The 25,627-nt window shown below is 45.1% G+C and overlaps 1 protein-coding gene across 1 annotated transcript in view; it reads right to left on the bottom strand.

The window, feature by feature from the left end:
• LOC109883296 (nectin-1) overlaps positions 1–25,627 on the bottom strand; it is a 173,007-nt gene that overhangs the window by 62,874 nt on the left and 84,506 nt on the right. Inside the window, exon 2 of the mRNA XM_031791312.1 lies at positions 9,193–9,564. Coding sequence (XP_031647172.1) covers positions 9,193–9,564 — 372 coding nt within the window. The remainder of the gene's footprint in view (positions 1–9,192; positions 9,565–25,627) is intronic.

Genomic DNA, 25,627 nt, shown 5'->3' with positions numbered 1-25,627 from the left:
GACTAGAATGGCTTGGTTATGAGGTCATTCTAATTGAGGGGGGCTGACTAGAATGTCTTGGTTATCAGGTCATTCTAATTGAGGGGGGGTGACTAGAATGTCTTGGTCATGAGGCCATTCTAATTGAGGGGTGACTAGAATGTCTTGGTTATCAGGTCATTCTAATTGAGGGGGGTGACTAGAATGTCTTGGTTATCAGGTCATTCTAATTGAGGGGGGCTGACTAGAATGTCTTGGTTATGAGGTCATTCTAATTGAGGGGTGACTAGAATGTCTTGGTTATGAGGTCATTCTAATTGAGGGGTGACTAGAATGTCTTGGTTATGAGGTCATTCTAATTGAGGGGGGTGACTAGAATGTCTTGGTTATCAGGTCATTCTAATTGAGGGTGGCTGACTAGAATGACTGGTTATCAGGTCATTCTAATTGAGGGGGGGTGACTAGAATGTCTTGGTCATGAGGTGATTCTAATTGAGGGGTGACTAGAATGTCTTGGTTATGAGGTCATTCTAATTGAGGGGGGCTGACTAGAATGTCTTGGTTATCAGGTCATTCTAATTGAGGGGGGGTGACTAGAATGTCTTGGTTATGAGGTCATTCTAATTGAGGGGTGACTAGAATGTCTTGGTTATGAGGTCATTCTAATTGAGGGGGGCTGACTAGAATGACTTGGTAATCAGGTCATTCTAATTGAGGGGGGGTGACTAGAATGTCTTGGTTATCAGGTCATTCTAATTGAGGGGGGTGACTAGAATGTCTTGGTCATGAGGTCATTCTAATTGAGGGTTGACTAGAATGTATTGGTTATGAGGTCATTCTAATTGAGGGGGCTGACTAGAATGTCTTGGTTATGAGGTCATTCTAATTGAGGGGGGCTGACTAGAATGACTTGGTTATCAGGTCATTCTAATTGAGGGGGGGTGACTAGAATGTCTTGGTTATCAGGTCATTCTAATTGAGGGGGGGTGACTAGAATGTCTTGGTTATGAGGTCATTCTAATTGAGGGGGGCTGACTAGAATGTATCGGTTATCAGGTCATTCTAATTCAGGGGGGGTGACTAGAATGTCTTGGTCATGAGGTCATTCTAATTGAGGGGTGACTAGAATGTCTTGGTTATGCGGTCATTGTAATTGAGGGGGATGACTAGAATGTCTTGGTTATGAGGTCATTCTAATAACGGGGGTGACTAGAATGTCTTGGTTATCAGGTCATTCTAATTGAGGGGGGGTGACTAGAATGTCTTGGTCATGAGGTCATTCTAATTGAGGGGGATGACTAGAATGTCTTGGTTATGAGGTCATTCTAATAACGGGGTGGGGGTGACTAGAATGTATTGGTTATGAGGTCATTCTAATTGAGGGGGGCTGACTAGAATGTATTGGTCATGAGGTCATTCTAATTGAGGGGTGACTAGAATGTCTTGGTTATGAGGTCATTCTAATTGAGGGGGGCTGACTAGAATGTCTTGGTTATCAGGTCATTCTAATTGAGGGGGGCTGACTAGAATGTCTTGGTTATCAGGTCATTCTAATTGAGGGGGGGTGACTAGAATGTCTTGGTCATGAGGTCATTCTAATTGAGGGGTGACTAGAATGTCTTGGTTATGAGGTCATTCTAATTGAGGGGGATGACTAGAATGTCTTGGTTATGAGGTGATTCTAATTGAGGGGGGGTGACTAGAATGTCTTGGTTATCAGGTCATTCTAATTGAGGGGGGGTGACTAGAATGTCTTGGTTATGAGGTCATTCTAATTGAGGGGTGACTAGAATGTATTGGTTATGAGGTCATTCTAATTGAGGGGTGACTAGAATGTCTTGGTTATGAGGTCATTCTAATTGAGGGGTGACTAGAATGTCTTGCTTATGAGGTCATTCTAATTGAGGGGGATGACTAGAATGTCTTGGTTATGAGGTAATTCTAATAACGGGGGGGGGGGTGACTAGAATGTCTTGGTTATCAGGTCATTCTAATTGAGGGTGGCTGACTAGAATGTATTGGTTATCAGGTCATTCTAATTGAGGGCGGCTGACTAGAATGTATTGGTTATGAGGTCATTCTAATTGAGGGGTGACTAGAATGTCTTGGTTATGAGGTCATTCTAATTGAGGGGGGTGACTAGAATGTCTTGGTTATCAGGTCATTCTAATTGAGGGGGGGTGACTAGAATGTCTTGGTCATGAGGTCATTCTAATTGAGGGGTGACTAGAATGTCTTGCTTATGAGGTCATTCTAATTGAGGGGGATGACTAAGAATGTCTTGGTTATGAGGTAATTCTAATAACGGGGGGGGGGGGTGACTAGAATGTCTTGGTTATGAGGTCATTCTAATTGAGGGGTGACTAGAATGTCTTGGTTATGAGGTCATTCTAATTGAGGGGGGCTGACTAGAATGACTTGGTTATCAGGTCATTCTAATTGAGGGGGGGTGACTAGAATGTCTTGGTTATCAGGTCATTCTAATTGAGGGGGGTGACTAGAATGTCTTGGTCATGAGGTCATTCTAATTGAGGGTTGACTAGAATGTCTTGGTTATGAGGTCATTCTAATTGAGGGGGGCTGACTAGAATGACTTGGTTATCAGGTCATTCTAATTGAGGGGGGGTGACTAGAATGTCTTGGTTATCAGGTCATTCTAATTGAGGGGGGTGACTAGAATGTCTTGGTCATGAGGTCATTCTAATTGAGGGTTGACTAGAATGTCTTGGTTATGCGGTCATTCTAATTGAGGGGGCTGACTAGAATGTCTTGGTTATGAGGTCATTATAATTGAGGGGGGGTGACTAGAATGTCTTGGTTATCAGGTCATTCTAATTGAGGGGTGACTAGAATGTCTTGGTTATGAGGTCATTCTAATTGAGGGGTGATAAGAATGTCTTGGTTATGAGGTCATTCTAATTGAGGGGGGCTGACTAGAATGACTTGGTTATCAGGTCATTCTAATTGAGGGGGGGTGACTAGAATGTCTTGGTTATCAGGTCATTCTAATTGAGGGGGGGTGACTAGAATGTCTTGGTCATGAGGTCATTCTAATTGAGTGGTGACTAGAATGTCTTGGTTATGAGGTCATTCTAATTGAGGGGTGACTAGAATGTCTTGGTTATGAGGTCATTCAAATTGAGGGGTGACTAGAATGTCTTGGTTATGAGGTCATTCTAATTGAGGGGGCTGACTAGAATGTCTTGGTTATGAGGTCATTCTAATTGAGGGGTGACTAGAATGTCTTGGTTATGAGGTCATTCTAATTGAGGGGGGCTGACTAGAATGTCTTGGTTATGAGGTCATTCTAATTGAGGGGGGCTGACTAGAATGATTTGGTTATCAGGTCATTCTAATTGATGGGGGCTGACTAGAATGTCTTGGTTATGAGGTCATTCTAATTGAGGGGGGCTGACGAGAATGTCTTGGTTATCAGGTCATTCTAATTGAGGGGGGGTGACTAGAATGTCTTGGTCATGAGGTCATTCTAATTGAGGGGTGACTAGAATGTCTTGGTTATGAGGTCATTCTAATAACGGGGGGGGGGGGGGGTGACTAGAATGTATTGGTTATGAGGTCATTCTAATTGAGGGGTGACTAGAATGTCTTGGTTATGAGGTCATTCTAATTGAGGGGTGACTAGAATGTCTTGCTTATGAGGTCATTCTAATTGAGGGGGATGACTAGAATGTCTTGGTTATGAGGTAATTCTAATAACGGGGGGGGGTGACTAGAATGTCTTGGTTATCAGGTCATTCTAATTGAGGGTGGCTCACTAGAATGTATTGGTTATCAGGTCATTCTAATTGAGGGCGGCTGACTAGAATGTATTGGTTATGAGGTCATTCTAATTGAGGGGTGACTAGAATGTCTTGGTTATGAGGTCATTCTAATTGAGGGGGGTGACTAGAATGTCTTGGTTATCAGGTCATTCTAATTGAGGGGGGGTGACTAGAATGTCTTGGTCATGAGGTCATTCTAATTGAGGGGTGACTAGAATGTCTTGCTTATGAGGTCATTCTGATTGAGGGGGATGACTAGAATGTCTTGGTTATGAGGTAATTCTAATAACGGGGGGGGGGGTGACTAGAATGTCTTGGTTATGAGGTCATTCTAATTGAGGGGTGACTAGAATGTCTTGGTTATGAGGTCATTCTAATTGAGGGGGGCTGACTAGAATGACTTGGTTATCAGGTCATTCTAATTGAGGGGGGGTGACTAGAATGTCTTGGTTATCAGGTCATTCTAATTGAGGGGGGTGACTAGAATGTCTTGGTCATGAGGTCATTCTAATTGAGGGTTGACTAGAATGTCTTGGTTATGCGGTCATTCTAATTGAGGGAGCTGACTAGAATGTCTTGGTTATGAGGTCATTATAATTGAGGGGGGGTGACTAGAATGTCTTGGTTATCAGGTCATTCTAATTGAGGGGTGACTAGAATGTCTTGGTTATGAGGTCATTCTAATTGAGGGGTGATAAGAATGTCTTGGTTATGAGGTCATTCTAATTGAGGGGGGCTGACTAGAATGACTTGGTTATCAGGTCATTCTAATTGAGGGGGGGTGACTAGAATGTCTTGGTTATCAGGTCATTCTAATTGAGGGGGGGGGTGACTAGAATGTCTTGGTCATGAGGTCATTCTAATTGAGGGGTGACTAGAATGTCTTGGTTATGAGGTCATTCTAATTGAGGGGTGACTAGAATGTCTTGGTTATGAGGTCATTCTAATTGAGGGGGCTGACTAGAATGTCTTGGTTATGAGGTCATTCTAATTGAGGGGTGACTAGAATGTCTTGGTTATGAGGTCATTCTAATTGAGGGGGGCTGACTAGAATGACTTGGTTATCAGGTCATTCTAATTGATGGGGGCTGACTAGAATGTCTTGGTTATGAAGTCATTCTAATTGAGGGGGGCTGACGAGAATGTCTTGGTTATCAGGTCATTCTAATTGAGGGGGGGTGACTAGAATGTCTTGGTCATGAGGTCATTCTAATTGAGGGGTGACTAGAATGTCTTGGTTATGAGGTCATTCTAATTGAGGGGGATGACTAGAATGTCTTGGTTATGAGGTCATTCTAATAACGGGGGGGGGTGACTAGAATGTACTGGTTACGAGGTCATTCTAATTGAGGGGTGACTAGAATGTCTTGGTTATGAGGTCATTCTAATTGAGGGGTGACTAGAATGTCTTGCTTATGAGGTCATTCTAATTGAGGGGGATGACTAGAATGTCTTGGTTATGAGGTAATTCTAATAACGGGGGGGGCTGACTAGAATGTCTTGGTTATCAGGTCATTCTAATTGAGGGTGGCTGACTAGAATGTATTGGTTATCAGGTCATTATAATTGAGGGGGGGTGACTAGAATGTCTTGGTTATGAGGTCATTCTAATTGAGGGGTGACTAGAATGTCTTGGTTATGAGGTCATTCTAATTGAGGGGGGCTGACTAGAATGACTTGGTTATCAGGTCATTCTAATTGAGGGGGGGGGTGACTAGAATGTCTTGGTTATCAGGTCATTCTAATTGAGGGGGGGTGACTAGAATGTCTTGGTCATGAGGTTATTCTAATTGAGGGGTGACTAGAATGTCTTGGTTATGAGGTCATTCTAATTGAGGGGGATGACTAGAATGTCTTGGTTATGAGTTCATTCTAATAACGGGGGGGGGGGGTGACTAGAATGTCTTGGTTATGAGGTCATTCTAATTGAGGGGTGACTAGAATGTCTTGGTTATGAGGTCATTCTAATTGAGGGGGGCTGACTAGAATGACTTGGTTATCAGTTCATTCTAATTGAGGGGGGGTGACTAGAATGTCTTGGTTATCAGGTCATTCTAATTGAGGGGGGGGGTGACTAGAATGTCTTGGTCATGAGGTCATTCTAATTGAGGGGTGACTAGAATGTCTTGGTTATGAGGTCATTCTAATTGAGGGGTGACTAGAATGTCTTGGTTATGAGGTCATTCTAATTGAGGGGGCTGACTAGAATGTCTTGGTTATGAGGTCATTCTAATTGAGGGGGGTGACTAGAATGTCTTGGTTATCAGGTCATTCTAATTGAAGGGGGGGGTGACTAGAATGTCTTGGTTATGAGGTCATTCTAATTGAGGGGGCTGACTAGAATGTCTTGGTTATGAGGTCATTCTAATTGAGGGGTGACTAGAATGTCTTGGTTATGAGGTCATTCTAATTGAGGGGGGCTGACTAGAATGACTTGGTTATCAGGTCATTCTAATTGATGGGGGCTGACTAGAATGTCTTGGTTATGAAGTCATTCTAATTGAGGGGGGCTGACGAGAATGTCTTGGTTATCAGGTCATTCTAATTGAGGGGGGGTGACTAGAATGTCTTGGTCATGAGGTCATTCTAATTGAGGGGTGACTAGAATGTCTTGGTTATGAGGTCATTCTAATTGAGGGGGATGACTAGAATGTCTTGGTTATGAGGTCATTCTAATAACGGGGGGGGGTGACTAGAATGTACTGGTTACGAGGTCATTCTAATTGAGGGGTGACTAGAATGTCTTGGTTATGAGGTCATTCTAATTGAGGGGTGACTAGAATGTCTTGCTTATGAGGTCATTCTAATTGAGGGGGATGACTAGAATGTCTTGGTTATGAGGTAATTCTAATAACGGGGGGGGGTGACTAGAATGTCTTGGTTATCAGGTCATTCTAATTGAGGGTGGCTGACTAGAATGTATTGGTTATCAGGTCATTCTAATTGAGGGCGGCTGACTAGAATGTCTTGGTTATGCGGTCATTCTAATTGAGGGGGCTGACTAGAATGTCTTGGTTATGAGGTCATTCTAATTGAGGGGGGCTGACTAGAAAGTCTTGGTTATCAGGTCATTATAATTGAGGGGGGGTGACTAGAATGTCTTGGTTATCAGGTCATTCTAATTGAGGGGTGACTAGAATGTCTTGGTTATGAGGTCATTCTAATTGAGGGGTGACTAGAATGTCTTGGTTATGAGGTCATTCTAATTGAGGGGTCTGACTAGAATGACTTGGTTATCAGGTCATTCTAATTGAGGGGGGGGGTGACTAGAATGTCTTGGTTATCAGGTCATTCTAATTGAGGGGGGGTGACTAGAATGTCTTGGTCATGAGGTTATTCTAATTGAGGGGTGACTAGAATGTCTTGGTTATGAGGTCATTCTAATTGAGGGGGATGACTAGAATGTCTTGGTTATGAGTTCATTCTAATAACGGGGGGGGGGGGTGACTAGAATGTCTTGGTTATGAGGTCATTCTAATTGAGGGGTGACTAGAATGTCTTGGTTATGAGGTCATTCTAATTGAGGGGGGCTGACTAGAATGACTTGGTTATCAGTTCATTCTAATTGAGGGGGGGTGACTAGAATGTCTTGGTTATCAGGTCATTCTAATTGAGGGGGGGGTGACTAGAATGTCTTGGTCATGAGGTCATTCTAATTGAGGGGTGACTAGAATGTCTTGGTTATGAGGTCATTCTAATTGAGGGGTGACTAGAATGTCTTGGTTATGAGGTCATTCTAATTGAGGGGGCTGACTAGAATGTCTTGGTTATGAGGTCATTCTAATTGAGGGGGGTGACTAGAATGTCTTGGTTATCAGGTCATTCTAATTGAAGGGGGGGGGTGACTAGAATGTCTTGGTTATGAGGTCATTCTAATTGAGGGGGCTGACTAGAATGTCTTGGTTATCAGGTCATTCTAATTGAGGGGGGGTGACTAGAATGTCTTGGTCATGAGGTCATTCTAATTGAGGGGTGACTAGAATGTCTTGCTTATGAGGTCATTCTAATTGAGGGGGATGACTAGAATGTCTTGGTTATGAGGTAATTCTAATAACGGGGGGGGGGGGGGGGGGTGACTAGAATGTCTTGGTTATGAGGTCATTCTAATTGAGGGGTGACTAGAATGTCTTGGTTATGAGGTCATTCTAATTGAGGGGGGCTGACTAGAATGACTTGGTTATCAGGTCATTCTAATTGAGGGGGGGTGACTAGAATGTCTTGGTTATGAGGTCATTCTAATTGAGGGGTGACTAGAATGTCTTGGTTATGAGGTCATTCTAATTGAGGGGGGCTGACTAGAATGACTTGGTTATCAGGTCATTCTAATTGAGGGGGGGTGACTAGAATGTCTTGGTTATCAGGTCATTCTAATTGAGGGGGGTGACTAGAATGTCTTGGTCATGAGGTCATTCTAATTGAGGGTTGACTAGAATGTCTTGGTTATGCGGTCATTCTAATTGAGGGGGCTGACTAGAATGTCTTGGTTATGAGGTCATTCTAATTGAGGGGGGCTGACTAGAATGACTTGGTTATCAGGTCATTCTAATTGAGGGGGGGGTGACTAGAATGTCTTGGTTATGAGGTCATTCTAATTGAGGGGTGACTAGAATGTCTTGGTTATGAGGTCATTCTAATTGAGGGGGGCTGACTAGAATGACTTGGTTATCAGGTCATTCTAATTGAGGGGGGGTGACTAGAATGTCTTGGTTATCAGGTCATTCTAATTGAGGGGGGTGACTAGAATGTCTTGGTCATGAGGTCATTCTAATTGAGGGTTGACTAGAATGTCTTGGTTATGCGGTCATTCTAATTGAGGGGGCTGACTAGAATGTCTTGGTTATGAGGTCATTATAATTGAGGGGGGGTGACTAGAATGTCTTGGTTATCAGGTCATTCTAATTGAGGGGTGACTAGAATGTCTTGGTTATGAGGTCATTCTAATTGAGGGGTGATAAGAATGTCTTGGTTATGAGGTCATTCTAATTGAGGGGGGCTGACTAGAATGACTTGGTTATCAGGTCATTCTAATTGAGGGGGGGGTGACTAGAATGTCTTGGTTATCAGGTCATTCTAATTGAGGGGGGGTGACTAGAATGTCTTGGTCATGAGGTCATTCTAATTGAGGGGTGACTAGAATGTCTTGGTTATGAGGTCATTCTAATTGAGGGGTGACTAGAATGTCTTGGTTATGAGGTCATTCTAATTGAGGGGGCTGACTAGAATGTCTTGGTTATGAGGTCATTCTAATTGAGGGGGGTGACTAGAATGTCTTGGTTATCAGGTCATTCTAATTGAAGGGGGGGGTGACTAGAATGTCTTGGTTATGAGGTCATTCTAATTGAGGGGGCTGACTAGAATGTCTTGGTTATGAGGTCATTCTAATTGAGGGGGGCTGACGAGAATGTCTTGCAGTGTCATATTGGGTTGTTACCAAACACGGTGAGGTTGACCATGTTCTCTCGGTTCCCAGCAGGGAAGGTGGTGTACTCGCAGATATATGCGGCCTCATCAGACAGCCTCAGGTTGGAGAACATGATGGTGGTATCCTCCAGAGACGGGGTGCGGTGGCGGACCGCAGCCTGCTTGAAGGTCACCCTCTCCTTGAAGGGCGGGAGCACGGACACCCCCAGCGACGGGTTGGCGATGGCCACGTTCTGTTTGGTGCCGTTCAGGAACTTCTGCCACGTCACCTGAGAGATCTTGACTGGAGGGTTGGAATTAACGAAGATACAACGCAGCTCCACCTGGGAGCCCACGAATCCTGACTTAATGGAGTCCATCTGGACACTCTGTCCATCTCCAGCTGAGAGGAGGACAGAGGGGAGGGGAGGAGATGAGAGGGCAGGAGGATGGGAGGAGAGGAGAGGAGGAGGGGAGGGGAGGGGAGGAGAGGGGAGGATGGGAGGAGAGGAGAGGAGGAGAGGGGGAGGAGAGGAGGGGGAGGAGAGGAGGATGGGAGGGGGAAGAGAGGAGGGGGGCGGGGAGGGAGAGGAGGAGAGGAGGAGGAGAGATGGGGAGGGAGGGGAGGAGGAGAGAGGGGGAGGGAGGGGAAAGGGGGAGACAGAGAGAGAGGGAAGGAGAGGGAAAGAGAACAAAACAACATTTCATTATGATCTGCAGGCCCACAAGTTCATTCCAGCCTGCTTGGCAGAGTGTAGACGCACCATCCATCCACACACACTGCAAGCTCCACATATTTAATCCCAGGGAAACACCCACCACACACCCCGAGTTCCACAAAAACGACCCGATCCCTAAACCTCGACACTTAGACGTCCTCCAGTGCTTGTTGAACGGTTCCTGTTGAAAAGCCCAGTATAAATACAGTAAAGAACACTAAAAAGGTCAAAAATATGTTTTGAGCAAAAGAGTGTATTTAAGACAACTGTGAACTTAAAGTTTACAGTTGGTCAGATGGGAATCTGTGATGTCATCGGCCTCCCCCCTTACTTGAGGAACAATCGAGGAGACAAAGTACAGGTTTTCACGGGTCTACCTGACTGAGTTTGAAGTTCTGTAGTAGACCCTCAGTTCAGAATGGTTTACTGAGACTAGCTGGCACAGCAGTTCTAACCTGGCAGGATGGTTTACTGAGACTAGCTGGCACCACAGTTCTAACCTGGCAGGATGGTTTACTGAGACTAGCTGGCACCACAGTTCTAACCTGGCAGGATGGTTTACTGAGACTAGCTGGCACCACAGTTCTAACCTGGCAGGATGGTTTACTGAGACTAGCTGGCACCACAGTTCTAACCTGGCAGGATGGTTTACTGAGACTAGCTGGCACCACAGTTCTAACCTGGCAGGATGGTTTACTGAGACTAGCTGGCACCACAGTTCTAACCTGGCAGGATGGTTTACTGAGACTAGCTGGCACAGCAGTTCTAAAACCCTAACGTCAGCTCAGCTGTCCCTCAACACAACTCCTTTCTCCATCCTTCTCTCTCTACCTCCCTCTATATCCATCATTCTCTCTCTATCTCCATCATTCTCTCTCTACCTCCCTCTATCTCCATCATTCTCTCTCTACCTCCCTCTATCTCCATCCTTCTCTCTCTACCTCCCTCTATCTCCATCATTCTCTCTCTACCTCCCTCTATATCCATCCTTCTCTCTCTACCTCCATCATTCTCTCTCTACCTCCCTCTATATCCACCCTTCTCTCTTACCTCCCTCTATATCCATCCTTCTCTCTCTACCTCCCTCTATCTCCATCCCGAGCTGACAAGGTAAAAATCTGTCGTTCTGCCCCTGAACAAGGCAGTTAACCCACTGTTCCCCGGTAGGCTGTCATTGTAAATAAGAATTTGTTCTTAACTGACTTTCCTAGTTAAACAAATACAATTATAAACTCCATCATCCTCTCTCTCTAGCCCATCCTTCTTTCTCCCTACATACCATCATCTTCTCTTCTCCTCCCCCCCTTCTCCTCTCCTCAGCCTCTCCTCTCCTCCCCCTCTCCTCACCCTCTCGCCCCTCTTCCCCTCCTCCTACATACAGACCCTGTGTCCCTGCTCTCAACTCGGGTACTGTATTTCATGGTATTACAGCTGGACCATTGGCTGTGGCGGCACTGAAACAACAATACTGAGAAAGAGAGAGATGGTGAGATGAGAGAGAGAATGAGATGGAGAGAGAGAGCGAGAGAGAGAGAGAGAGAGAGAGAGAGAGAGAGAGAGAGAGAGAGAGAGAGAGAGAGAGAGAGAGAGAGAGAGAATGAGAGAATGAGATGGAGAGAGAGAGAGAGAATGAGATGGAGAGAGAGATGGTAAGAGAGAAATGGAGAGAGAGACAGATGGAGAGATGAGAGAGAGAATGAGATGGAGAGAGAGAGACCTCATCCTCCTCATTCTCTTTACCCTCTCAGACTCTCAGCCCACACAGATGCCAACCAGAGGGAATTGTGGGGAATAAAATTGACGTAGTCCCAAAAATGAAGTACAGGACAAAATAAAAACCCTCCAACCCAAAAAGGCCTGTGGTGTTGATGGTATCCTAAATGAAATGATCAAATATACAGACCACAAATTCCATCTGGCTATACTTAAACTCTTTAACATCATCCTCAGCTCTGGCATCTTCCCCAATATTTGGACCCAAGGACTGATCACCCCAATCCACAAAAGTGGAGACAGATTTGACCCCAATAACTACCATGGGATATGTGTCAACAGCAACCTTGGCAAAATCCTCAGCATTATCATTAACAATAGACTTGTACATTTCCTCAGTGAAAACAATGTACTGAGCAAATGTCAAATAGGCTTTTTACCAAATTACCATACGACAGACCACGTATTCACCCCACACACCCCAATTGACAAACAAACACACCAAAATAAGGCAAAGTCTGTTGATTTCAAAAAATCTTTTGACTCAATTTGGCCTGAGGTCCGTAATGATGTGGAAAAAGTTAAAGTATAAAAGGGAAAATACATAAACATAAATGTGAGTCGTTTCAGGAAACTAAATCAAATCAAATGTATTTATAAAGCCCTTCGTACATCAGCTGATATCTCAAAGTGCTGTGCAGAAACCCAGCCTAAAACCCCAAACAGCAAGCAATGCACGTGTAGAAACTAGGTGCATGTTGCGTGTCACTACTTCACAGGAGAGCCATTTGAACATAAAATGTTTTTTTAAATCAAAATGGAACATGTGAACTTTCATGTTCCTGAATACCAAACGTGTATGCCATCTGTAAATACAAAAACAATTCAATTACGAGCCTAGTTGGTTTAGCCACGGAAAAAGTCAGCAACCTTCCCGCTAGCCATGATTGGCTGGACATGCCTAGAGATGAGTTTGGATTGGTCTGCCATGTAGCACTCATCTGTCTATAATATGAGCTAGTGAGTATGTGTAGGTAAATCTTTCTTACAATATCACATAGTAGAACTGCATAAGTATTGCTCTCGACTTTCTGGAGGACTGAGTTTTGAAATCAGTGGAATTAGAGTATGATAGCTAAGGAGATGGAAAAAACACCTGTCTCTGGATTACATCTTCAAACTAATGGCAACAATGGCATCCGTGACAGGGAGGGAGAAGAATCCAACCATGTTTACGGGTAAGAGAGTCTAGATAGCTACATTTTCAGATATTACACGATTCTAATTTCGTCAGAAACTCATTTTCATTTCAAGTGAATGTGTACTGTTAGCTAGCTAGATAACGTTAGCTGACTTGCTTAGCAAGTTAACGTTACGTGTATGATCTGTGTAGTAATATTATTTGTATCGCAGAGCCATTTGCATTGCTATTTATAGCCTAATGTTAATTAGTTAACCTGGTTGGTTATCTACCTGCAGGTTCATGGTAACGTTATGAGTTGGGAATATGGTTAATTGTTTAGCTAGCTGGCTACATGTATAAAAAAAGACTCCACTATGCAAGTAACTATTTCAATAGAATGTTTTTTATGTCACTGCGACAATCGTCGATAAGACATAGCTGGTAAATTCACTCTATCTACTTTGATTTCAGAGCACTCTCGTCTGAGTGTACCGGAGCGCAGAATAACTGACAAATGTACTAACGCTCAACACCGAGTAAACGTTGACAAAAAAATTCATAATGAAATTGTTGCCAGCAGTACAGTTACAGTCACCAACGCTCTGGATAACCTAAAAACAGCCTAACCAGCTCTGCTAGGGCGAGTAAAATGCTCAGAGTGGGGTGTTATCTCATTTGTGTCTGGAAACAGCTAGCAAGCTAGCCAACATTGACCAGTTAACTTGGGTGCTTGACTGTTGTGAAGTCAGAATGCTCAGATTAACCCAACTCCTCAGCATGTCCAGTGTGCGCTCTGAACGCTCTGAGAGCGAAACACTCTGAATTTAGGAACGGACAATCTGACAACGCTCTGAGTTTACGAACTGACAATCTGACAACGCTCTGAGTTTACGAACTGACAATCTGACAACGCTCTGAGTTTACGAACTGACAATCTGACAACGCTCAGAGTTTACGAACTGACAATCTGACAACGCTCTGAGTTTACGAACTGACAATCTGACAATGCTCTGAGTTTACGAACTGACAATCTGACAACGCTCTGAGTTTACGAACTGACAATCTGACAACGCTCTGAGTTTACGAACTGACAATCTGACAACGCTCTGAGTTTACAAACGGACAATCTGACAACGCTCTGAGTTTATGAATGCCCAGAGCACACTCTGGCATTCCAGATTTAATTTACGATCACACCCGTAGTATAAACCAGCCTTTAGTCTTGAAATCTTTGGTTGTATAGTACACTACTGTACTCACTCGGTTTAGCACATGGCCTCACATCCTTATATTGATGGGTGGGGCTAAAGCTTAAGAGGATGTGAACGATGCTGAATGGGCGGGGCTAAAGCTTAAGAGGGAAAACAACTTGCAGGCTTGTTTTCGAGTTGCTGTGCGTTTTGTTGCTAACTTGTTTTGCTACCTGACAACTTTACGGTTTTCACTTTTTAATTACCGTTCATATATTTATTTATTTTTTCCTCAACTTTTTCACTCCGGACGCTTTATCTGGACACGATTCGTCAGGACCTCCAACAGCCGAAGCTAAGTAGTAACATTAACATGATGCCTTCTAATTGCAGCCGCTGTACTCGCCTTACGGCGAGGATAGCTGTGCTGCAAGCCCAGCTTCAGACGCAATCGTTAGGCAAGGGTAATTTCAGTGTAGGAAAGGATGAAACAGCGTCTGTGGCACCAGTAAGTACAGATAGTAGTGTAAATCCCCTGGCACAGTCCCCGCAGCCGGACAACTTTCTCACGGTTTCTGGAAGGAAATGCTGTAGGAACGCTCAACCGGTGTCGCTCATTCAGCCGACAGAAACTTTCAACCGGTTTTCCCCATTAAGCAGCGGGTCGGAGTCAGAGGCCGATTCTTCTCTGGTCTCTACTCCTCCCGTTACGGGGTCTGAGACGCCGAAGCTTCCCACCATTAGCTCTGACAAATTTAAAACTCTAGTCATTGGCGACTCCATTACCCGCAGTATTAGACTTAAAGCGAATCATCCAGCGATCATACACTGTTTACCCGGGGGCAGGGCTACCGACTTTAAGGCTAATCTGAAGATGGTGCTGGCTAAAGCTAAAACTGGCGAGTGTAGAGAGTATAGAGATATTGTTATCCACGTCGGCACCAACGATGTTAGGATGAAACAGTCAGAAATCACTAAGCGCAACATAGCTTCTGCGTGCATATCAGCTAGAAAGATGTGTCGGCATCGAGTAATTGTCTCTGGCCCCCTCCCAGTTAGGGGGAGTGATGAGCTCTACAGCAGAGTCTCACAACTCAATCGCTGGTTGAAAACTGTTTTCTGCCCCTCCCAAAAGTTAGAATTTGTAGATAATTGGCCTTCTTTCTGGGACTCACCCACAAACAGGACCAAGCCTGACCTGCTGAGGAGTGACAGACTCCATCCGAGCTGGAGGGGTGCTCTCATCTTATCTACCAACATAGACAGGGCTCTAACTCCTCTAGCTCCACAATGAAATAGGGTGCAGGCCAGGCAGCAGGCTGTTAGCCAGCCTGCCAGCATAGTGGAGTCTGCCATTAGCACAGTCAGTGTAGTCAGCTCAGCTATCACCATTGAGACCGTGTCTGTGCCTCGACCTAGGTTGGGCAAAACTAAACATGGCGGTGTTCGCCTTAGCAATCTCACTAGGATAAAGACCACCTCCATTCCTGTCATTACTGAAAGAGATCATGATACCTCACATCTCAAAATAGGGCTACTTAATGTTAGATCCCTTACTTCAAAGGCAATTATAGTCAATGAACTAATCACTGATCATAATCTTGATGTGATTGGCCTGACTGAAACATGGCTTAAGCCTGATGAATTTACTGTTTTAAATGAGGCCTCACCTCCTGGCTACACTAGTGACCATATCCCCCGTGCATCCCGCAAAGGCGGAGGTGTTGCTAACATTTACGATAGCAAATTTCAATTTACAAAAAAAAATGACATTTTCGTCTTTTGAGCTTCTAGTCATGAAATCTATGCAGCCTACTCAATCACTTTTTATAGCTACTGTTTACAGGCCTCCTGGGCCATATACAGCGTTTCTCACTGAGTTCCCTGAATTCCTATCGGACCTTGTAGTCATAGCAGATAATATTCTAATCTTTGGTGACTTTAATATTCACATGGAAAAGTCCACAGACCCACTCCAAAAGTCTTTCGGAGCCATCATCGACTCAGTGGGTTTTGTCCAACATGTCTCTGGACCCACTCACTGTCACAGTCATACGCTGGACCTAGTTTTGTCCCATGGAATAAATGTGGTGGATCTTAATGTTTTTCCTCATAATCCTGGACTATCGGACCACCATTTTATTACGTTTGCAATTGCAACAAATAATCTGCTTAGACCCCAACCAAGGAACATCAAAAGTCGTGCTATAAATTCACAGACAACACAAAGATTCCTTGATGCCCTTCCAGACTCCCTCTGCCTACCCAAGGACGCCAGAGGACAAAAATCAGTTAACCACCTAACTGAGGATCTCAATCTAACCTTGCGCAATACCCTAGATGCAGTTGCACCCCTAAAAACTAAAAAAATGTCTCATAAGAAACTAGCTCCCTGGTACACAGAAAATACCCGAGCTCTGAAGCAAGCTTCCAGAAAATTGGAACGGAAATGGCGGCACACCAAACTGGAAGTCTTCCGACTAGCTTGGAAGGACGGTACCGTGCAGTACCGTAGAGCCCTTACTGCTGCTCGATCATCCTATTTTTCTAACTTAATTGAGGAAAATAAGAACAATCCGAAATTCCTTTTTAATACTGTCGCAAAGCTAACTAAAAAGCAGCATTCCCCAAGAGAGGATGACTTTCACTTTAGCAGTGATAAATTCATGAACTTCTTTGAGGAAAAGGGGCGGCAGCGTAGCCTAGTGGTTAGAGCGTTGGACTAGTAACCGGAAGGTTGCGAGTTCAAACCCCCGAGCTGACAAGGTACAAATCTGTCGTTCTGCCCCTGAACAGGCAGTTAACCCATTGTTCCCAGGCCGTCATTGAAAATAAGAATATGTTCTTAACTGACTTGCCTGGTTAAATAAAGGTAAAATAAAAAATAAAAAAGATTATGATTAATAGAAATCAAATTACGGACTCCTCTTTAAACCTGCGTATTCCTCCAAACCTCAGTTGTCCTGAGTCTGCACAACTCTGCCAGGACCTAGGATCAAGAGAGACGCTCAAGTGTTTTAGTACTATATCTCTTGACACAATGATGAAATAATCATGGCCTCTAAACCTTCAAGCTGCATACTGGACCCTATTCCAACTAAACTACTGAAAGAGCTGCTTCCTGTGCTTGGCCCTCCTATGTTGAACATAATAAACGGCTCTCTATCCACTGGATGTGTACCAAACTCACTAAAAGTGGCAGTAATAAAGCCTCTCTTGAAAAAGCCAAACCTTGACCCAGAAAATATAAAAAACTATCGGCCTATATCGAATCTTCCATTCCTCTCAAAAATTTTAGAGAAGGCTGTTGCGCAGCAACTCACTGCCTTCCTGAAGACAAACAATGTATACGAAATGCTTCAGTCTGGTTTTAGACCCCATCATAGCACTGAGACGGCACTTGTGAAGGTGGTAAATTACATTTTAATGGCATCGGACCGAGGCTCTGCATCTGTCCTCGTGCTCCTAGACCTTAGTGCTGCTTTTGATACCATCGATCACCACATTCTTTTGGAGAGATTGGAAACCCAAATTGGTCTACACGGACATGTTCTGGCCTGGTTTAGATCTTATCTGTCGGAAAGATATCAGTTTGTCTCTGTGAATGGTTTGTCCTCTGACAAATCAACTGTAAATTTCGGTGTTCCTCAAGGTTCCGTTTTAGGACCACTATTGTTTTCACTATATATTTTACCTCTTGGGGATGTTATTCGAAAACATAATGTAAACTTTCACTGCTATGCGGATGACACACAGCTGTACATTTCAATGAAACATGGTGAAGCCCCAAAATTGCCCTCGCTAGAAGCATGTGTTTCAGACATAAGGAAGTGGATGGCTGCAAACTTTCTACTATTAAACTCGGACAAAACAGAGATGCTTGTTCTAGGTCCCAAGAAACAAAGAGATCTTCTGTTGAATCTGACAATTAATCTTAATGGTTGTACAGTCGTCTCAAATAAAACTGTGAAGGACCTCGGCGTTACTCTGGACCCTGATCTCTCTTTTGAAGAACATATCAAGACCATTTCTAGGACAGCTTTTTTCCATCTACGTAACATTGCAGAAATCAGAAACTTTCTGTCCAAAAATTATGCAGAAAAATGTATCCATGCTTTTGTCACTTCTAGGTTAGACTACTGCAATGCTCTATTTTCCGGCTACCCGGATAAAGCACTAAATAAACTTCAGTTAGTGCTAAATACGGCTGCTAGAATCCTGACTAGAACCAAAAAATTTGATCATATTACTCCAGTGCTAGCCTCTCTACACTGGCTTCCTGTCAAAGCAAGGGCTGATTTCAAGGTTTTACTGCTAACCTACAAAGCATTACATGGGCTTGCTCCTACCTATCTCTCTGATTTGGTCCTGCCGTACATACCTACACGTACGCTACGGTCACAAGACGCAGGCCTCCTAATTGTCCCTAGAATTTCTAAGCAAACAGCTGGAGGCAGGGCTTTCTCCTATAGAGCTCCATTTTTATGGAACGGTCTGCCTACCCATGTCAGAGACGCAAACTCGGTCTCAACCTTTAAGTCTTTACTGAAGACTCATCTCTTCAGTGGGTCATATGATTGAGTGTAGTCTGGCCCAGGAGTGGGAAGGTGAACGGAAAGGCTCTGGAGCAACGAACCGCCCTTGCTGTCTCTGCCTGGCCGGTTCCCCTCTTTCCACTGGGATTCTCTGCCTCTAACCCTATTACAGGGGCTGAGTCACTGGCTTGCTGGGGCTCTCTCATGCCGTCCCTGGAGGGGGTGCGTCACCTGAGTGGGTTGATTCACTGTTGTGGTCATCCTGTCTGGGTTGGTGCCCCCCCCCCTTGGGTTGTGCCGTGGCGGAGATCTTTGTGGGCTATACTCAGCCTTGTCTCAGGATGGTAAGTTGGTGGTTGAAGATATCCCTCTAGTGGTGTGGGGGCTGTGCTTTGGCAAAGTGGGTGGGGTTATATCCTTCCTGTTTGGCCCTGTCCGGGGGTGTCCTCGGATGGGGCCACAGTGTCTCCTGACCCCTCCTGTCTCAGCCTCCAGTATTTATGCTGCAGTAGTTTATGTGTCGGGGGGCTGGGGTCAGTTTGTTATATCTGGAGTACTTCTCCTGTCCTATTCGGTGTCCTGTGTGAATCTAAGTGTGCGTTCTCTAATTCTCTCCTTCTCTCTTTCTTTCTCTCTCTCGGAGGACCTGAGCCCTAGGACCATGCCCCAGGACTACCTGACATGATGACTCCTTGCTGTCCCCAGTCCACCTGGCCATGCTGCTGTTCCAGTTTCAACTGACCTGAGCCCTAGGACCATGCCCCAGGACTACCTGACATGATGACTCCTTGCTGTCCCCAGTCCACCTGGCCATGCTGCTGCTCCAGTTTCAACTTCCACCTGACTGTGCTGCTGCTCCAGTTTCAACTGTTCTGCCTTATTATTATTCGACCATGCTGGTCATTTATGAACATTTGAACATCTTGGCCATGTTCTGTTATAATCTCCACCCGGCACAGCCAGAAGAGGACTGGCCACCCCACATAGCCTGGTTCCTCTCTAGGTTTCTTCCTAGGTATTGGCCTTTCTAGGGAGTTTTTCCTAGCCACCGTGCTTCTACACCTGCATTGCTTGCTGTTTGGGGTTTTAGGCTGGGTTTCTGTACAGCACTTTGAGATATCGGCTGATGTACGAAGGGCTATATAAATAAATTTGATTTGATTTGATTTGTGTGAACAATGCTGAATGGGTGGGGCTAAGGCTTACGAGGGTGTGAACGATGCTGAATGGGCGGGGCTAAGGCTTAAGAGGGTGTGAACGATGCTGAATGGGCGGGGCTAAGGCTTAAGAGGGTGTGAACGATGCTGAATGGGTGGAGACAAAGAGGAGCTCTCCAGTATGTATATCAAAACATTCAAGGGCCATTTTCTCAAAAGTTTATAAACTTTTAAAGCAGAATAACTTTCATTGTTTCTCAACTGTAGTGAATGATTAACAATTGTGTAGCTCTGAGTCTCTACTTTTATGCAATGTAAAAAAAAAACACAATTTCAGATTTTGCTACATAAGAGCGGTCAGTCACAAATATGGGTTGTATTTACAATGGTGTTTGTTCTTCACTGGTTGACCTTTTCTTGTGGCAACAAGTCACAAATCTTGCTGCTGTGATGTCACTGTGGTATTTCACTCAATAGATATGGGAGTTTATCAACATTGGGTTTGTTTTCAAATTCTTTGTGGATCTGTGTAATGCGAGGGAAATATGTGTCTCAATTATGGTCATACATTTGGCAGGAGGTTAGAAAGTGCAGCTCAGTCCTCTCTCTCTTTCAGTTTCTTCTCCTCTGCACACAATGATTCCTTGTTGCATGTACCACTGGAAGCTGTATAGCCTACTCCATCAGACTGTCACACAACTACAGATCAAACTGTTTTTATGTTATCACTACACTACTGTAGAGGCTTCTGACTAGAGGTTGACACGGGAGTACAAATTAATTCCTGTCCCGTCTTGTCCTGATCCCTCAACAGTTCTATAACCCCAGAACGATCCTGTCCCGTCTTGTCCTGATCCCTCAACAGTTCTATAACCCCAGAACGTTCCTGTCCCGTCTTGTCCTGATCCCTCAACAGTTCTATAACCCCAGAATGTTCCTGTCCCGTCTTGTCCTGATCCCTCAACAGTTCTATAACCCCAGAACGTTCCTGTCCCGTCTTGTCCTGAACCCTCAACAGTTCTATAACCCCAGAACGTTCCTGTCCCGTCCAGATAAAAATCACTCCCTTCCCGTGCTCATTTATACGGGCAGAAAAGAGAAATAACTGCTTGTCTGTGTGTCCCCGCTCAGCACGTGAGTAACCATAGCAACTTCTCCGTTTGGCTGCTGCTCAGCAATACTTCCACAGCGGCCTGCACACACAGCTGATAACCACATTACCAGATGAAGGCAGCATTTCTACTAACCGGATGAACACATGCATATATAAAAGGTGTAAAGTATGTTTCAGCATGATTCTGAGGTAAAGTAGTAACCAACGGTTCCTGTGGACTGTCGATCCAGTCCTGTTCCGAACTTGAATCTAAAACTCCCATTCCTGCCAGAAACCCTGCGGGACACGTTCCTGTGTCAACTTCCATTTTCCAACGGCCTATTTGGAAAATATTCAACACCCTGGACTTTTTCCACATTTAGTTGAGTTACAAAGAGGGATTAACATGTATTAAATTGTCATTTTTTGTCAACAATCTACACCAAATATTCGGTATTGTCAAAGTGGAATCATTTTTAAAAAACATTTCTAAAATAAATGAAAAGTAAAACACTAATATATCTTGATTATTATACGTATTCAACCCTCTGAGTCAATACATGTTAGAAATACCTTTGGCAACAACTACAGCTGTGGGTCTCTAAGAGCTTCTGGATTGTGTATTTGCCCATTATTCTTTCAAAAAAGTATTAATGGTCTGTCAAATGGGTTGTTGATTATTGCTAGATAGACATTATCCATTCTTTCCATAGAGTTTCAACCCAATTTAAGTCAAAACTGCAACTCGGCCACTCAGGAAGAGTCAATGTCATCTTAGTGGGCAACTCCAGTGTAGACTTGGCCTTGCGTTTTAGGTTATTGCTCTGAATTTTTCTCCCAGTGTCTGGTGGAAAGAAGACTGAACCAAGTTTTCCTCTAGGATTTGTGTGCTTAGCTCTATATCATTTATTTTGATCCTAAAAAACTCTGTAGTCCATGCCAATAACACGCATACCCATAACATGATGCAGCCACCACATGCTTGAAAATATGAAGCATGATACATAGTGATATGTTGTGTTAGATTTGCCCCGAACATAATGCTTTGTTATTCAGGACAAAAAGTGTATTATTTTGTGACATTTGAAGTATTACTTTAGTGCCTTGTTGCAAACAGGATGCATGTTCTTGTATATTTCTATTCTGTACAGGTTTCCTTCTTTTCACTCTGTCATTAAGGTATTGTGGAGTAACTACAATGTTGTTGATCCATCCTCAGTTTTCTCCTGTCACAGCCATTAAACTCTGTAACTGTTTTAAAGTCACCATTTGCCTCATGGTGAAATTCCTAAGCGGTTTCCTTCCTCTTCGGCAACTGAGTTAGGAAGGACGCCTGTATCTTTGTAGTGACTGGGTGTATCGACACACCATCCAAAGTGTAATTAATAACTTCACTATTATGTTTTACCCGTCTTCCCTCCCTGGTCTTGATTGGTTGAATATGTGCTTGAAATGCACTACTCGACTGAGAAACCTTACAGACAACTGTATGTGTGTGGTACGGAGATGAGGTAGTCACTAAAAAATCTTGTTAAACACTATTGTTGCTCACAGAGTGAATCCATGCAACTTAGTATGTCATGTTTTACTCCTGAACTTATTAGTCTTTCCATAACAAAGACTGAATATTTATTGACTCAAGCTATTTAAGCTTTTCATATTTTATTAATTTGTATAAAGAAGTTGTATTTGATCTAGAGGCAAAGAAGAAATGTACACTGGGGATTTGACCCCTCTGACCTTGGCAATGACTGTTAATGTAAAAATACAGCACTGGAGAGTCTCTGTCACACCTAAACACAGTATCACAGAGAGAGACACTATTTGCACATCATTACAACACTGTAAATATACATCATATGAGATTTACAATGTCTTTATTCTTTTGGAACTTTTGTGAGTGTAATGTTTACTGTTCATTTTTTATTGTTTCGTCTCACTTTAGTTTATTATCTATTTCACTTGCTTTGGCAACGTTACCATATGTTTAACATGTCAATAAAGCCCTTTGAATAGAGAGAGAGAGAGAGAGAAAGAGAGAGAGGGAGGTAGAACGAGAGAGAAAAAGGGACAGAGAGGAAGAGAGAGAGAGATAGCGAGGGAGTGAGGGAGGGAGGGGGAGGGAGAAAGAGAGAGAGAATGGGAGAGAGAGTTAGATATAAAGAGAGGGAGGTAGAACGAGAGAGAGAAAGGGACAGAGAGGAAGAGAGAGAGATAGGGAGGGAGGGAGGGAGGGAGGGAGGGAGGGAGGGAGGGAGGGAGGGAGGGAGGGAGGGAGGGAGAATGAGAGAGAGAGAGAAGGGGAGAGAGAGAGAGGGAGGGAGGGAGGGAGGGAGGGAGGGAGGGAGGGAGGGAGGGAGGGAGGGAGGGAGGGAGGGAGGGAGGGAGGGAGGGAGGGAGGGAGGGGGAGAGAGAGAGAGGGAGGGAGGGAGGGAGGGAGGGAGGGAGGGAGGGAGGGAGGGAGGGAGGGAGGGAGGGAGGGAGGGAGGGAGGGAGGGAGGGAGGGAGGGAGGGAGGGAGGGAGGGAGGGAGGGAGGGAGGGAGGGAGGGAGAGAGTTAGATATAAAGAGAGGGAGGGAGGAAGAACGAGAGAGGAAAAGGGACAGAGAGGAAGAGAGAGAGAGATAGTGAGGGAGGGAGGGAGGGAGGGAGGAGGGAGGGAGGGAGGGAGGGAGGGAGGGAGGGAGGGAGGTAGAACGAGAGAGAGAAAGGGACAGAGAGGAAGAGAGAGAGATAGGGGAGGGAGGGAGGGAGGGAGGGAGGGAGGGAGGGAGGGAGGGAGGGAGGGAGGGAGGAGGGATGGGAGGGAGGGAGGGAGGGAGGGAGGGAGGGAGGGAGGAGGGAGGGAGGAGGGAGGGAGGGGGAGGGAGAATGAGAGAGAGAGAGAAGGGGAGAGAGAGAGATAGGGAGGGAGGGAGGGAGGGATGGAGGGAGGAGGGAGGGAGGGAGGGAGGGAGGGAGGGAGGGAGGGAGGGAGGGAGGGAGGGAGGGAGGGAGGGAGGGGAGGGAGGGAGAATGAGGGAGAGAGAGAGTTAGATATAAAGAGAGGGAGGGAGGAAGAACGAGAGAGAAAAAGGGACAGAGAGGAAGAGAGAGAGAGATAGTGAGGGAGGGGGGAGGGAGGGAGAATGAGAGAGATAGTGAGGGAGGGGGAGGGAGGGAGAATGAGAGAGAGAGGAGAGAGAGAGAGAGAGAGAGAGAGAGGAGAGAGAGAGAGAGAGAGGAGAGAGAGGAGAGAGGAGAGAGAGAAAAACAGAGAGACAGAGAGAAAACAGAGAGCGAGATTGAGAGAGGGAGAGAGAGGAGCGAGGGGGAGTGAGGGAGGGAGGGGGAGGGAGAATGAGAGAGAGAAGGAGAGAGAGAGAGAAGGGGGAGAGAGAGGGAAGAGAGAGAGAGATAGCGAGGGAGGGAGGGAGGAAGAGAGAGAGAGATAGCGAGGGAGGGAGGGAGGGAGGGAGGGAGGGAGGGAGGGAGGGAGGGAGGGAGGGAGGGAGGGAGGGAGGGAGGTAGGGAGGGAGGGAGGGACAGACAGAGAGACAGAGAGAGTTAGATATAAAGAGAGGGAGGGAGGTAGAACGAGAGCGAGAAGGGGACAGAGAGGAAGAGAGAGAGATAGCGAGGGAGGGGGAGGGGAGGAGAATGAGAGAGAGAGAGAAGGGGAGAGAGAGACAGAGAGAGAGAGAGAGAGAGAGAGAGAGAGAACGGGAGAGAGAGACAGAGAGAGAGTTAGATATAAAGAGGGAGGGAGGTAGAACGAGAGAGAAAGGGACAGAGAGGAAGAGAGGAGAGAGAGATAGCGAGGGAGGGAGGGAGGGAGGGAGGGAGGGAGGGAGAGGAGAATGAGAGAGAGAGAGAGAGTTAGATATAAAGAGGGAGGGAGGGAGGAAGAACGAGAGAGAAAAAGGGACAGAGAGGAAGAGAGAGAGATAGTGAGTGAGTGAGTGAGTGAGTGAGGGAGGGAGGGAGGGAGGGAGAATGAGAGAGAGAGAGAGAGGGGGGGGGAGAGAAAAACAGAGAGAGAGAGAGAGAGAGAGAGAGAGAGAGAGAGAGAGAGAGAGAGAGAGGGGAGACCTTGTTTAGCTTTAACTAAACAAGGTCTCTCTCTCACTCTGGTTTCGGTTAGACTACAAAACAGTGTTGATGTTACCTGGCCAATGACAGGATGACATCACCCTACCCTGATAAGAGATAGCACGCAGACCAACTGTCACTAACCAAACACACTGGATGAAGGGAGGAGGGGTTGACAGTCAAAACACCCAAATGGGAAGCATCCCAAATGGTACCCTATTCACTATTTAGTGCACTACTTTTGACCAGGGCCCATAGAGCTTTGGTCAAAATGAGTGCACTATATAGGGAGGGAATAGGGTCCCATTTGGGATGCAACCTGGTCAATGATTACATGTAGGATTAGGGAGGATATCAGTCTGACAGACAGTGAAGGAGAAAATAGGATGTTTTACATCAAAGCTTTTTGATATATCTTCAATATGAAAACCCATAGACATGAGAAGTTATAATGTACCACATCTCTTAAAGTGACAGTTATAGTCACGAATATGAGTATTACATATGGGAATATTAATGCTGAACACCAGTTGTTTCCAGGGAGGTGGTTAGTGGGAACATTAATGCTGAACACTAGTTGTTTCCAGGGAGGTGGTTAGTGGGAACATTAATGCTTAACACCAGGTGTTTCCAGGATGGTGGGAACATTAATGCTGAACACCAGGTGCTTCCAGGATGGTGGGAACATTAATGCTGAACACCAGGTGTTTCCAGGATGGTGGGCACATTAATGCTGAACACCAGTTGTTTCCAGGGTGGTGGTTAGTGGGAACATTAATGCTGAACACCAGGTGTTTCCAGGATG

The sequence above is a fragment of the Oncorhynchus kisutch genome, linkage group LG15 (genome assembly GCF_002021735.2).
Source record: "Oncorhynchus kisutch isolate 150728-3 linkage group LG15, Okis_V2, whole genome shotgun sequence".
Lineage (NCBI taxonomy): Eukaryota > Metazoa > Chordata > Actinopteri > Salmoniformes > Salmonidae > Oncorhynchus > Oncorhynchus kisutch.
This window is presented reverse-complemented; position numbering and strand designations above follow the sequence as displayed.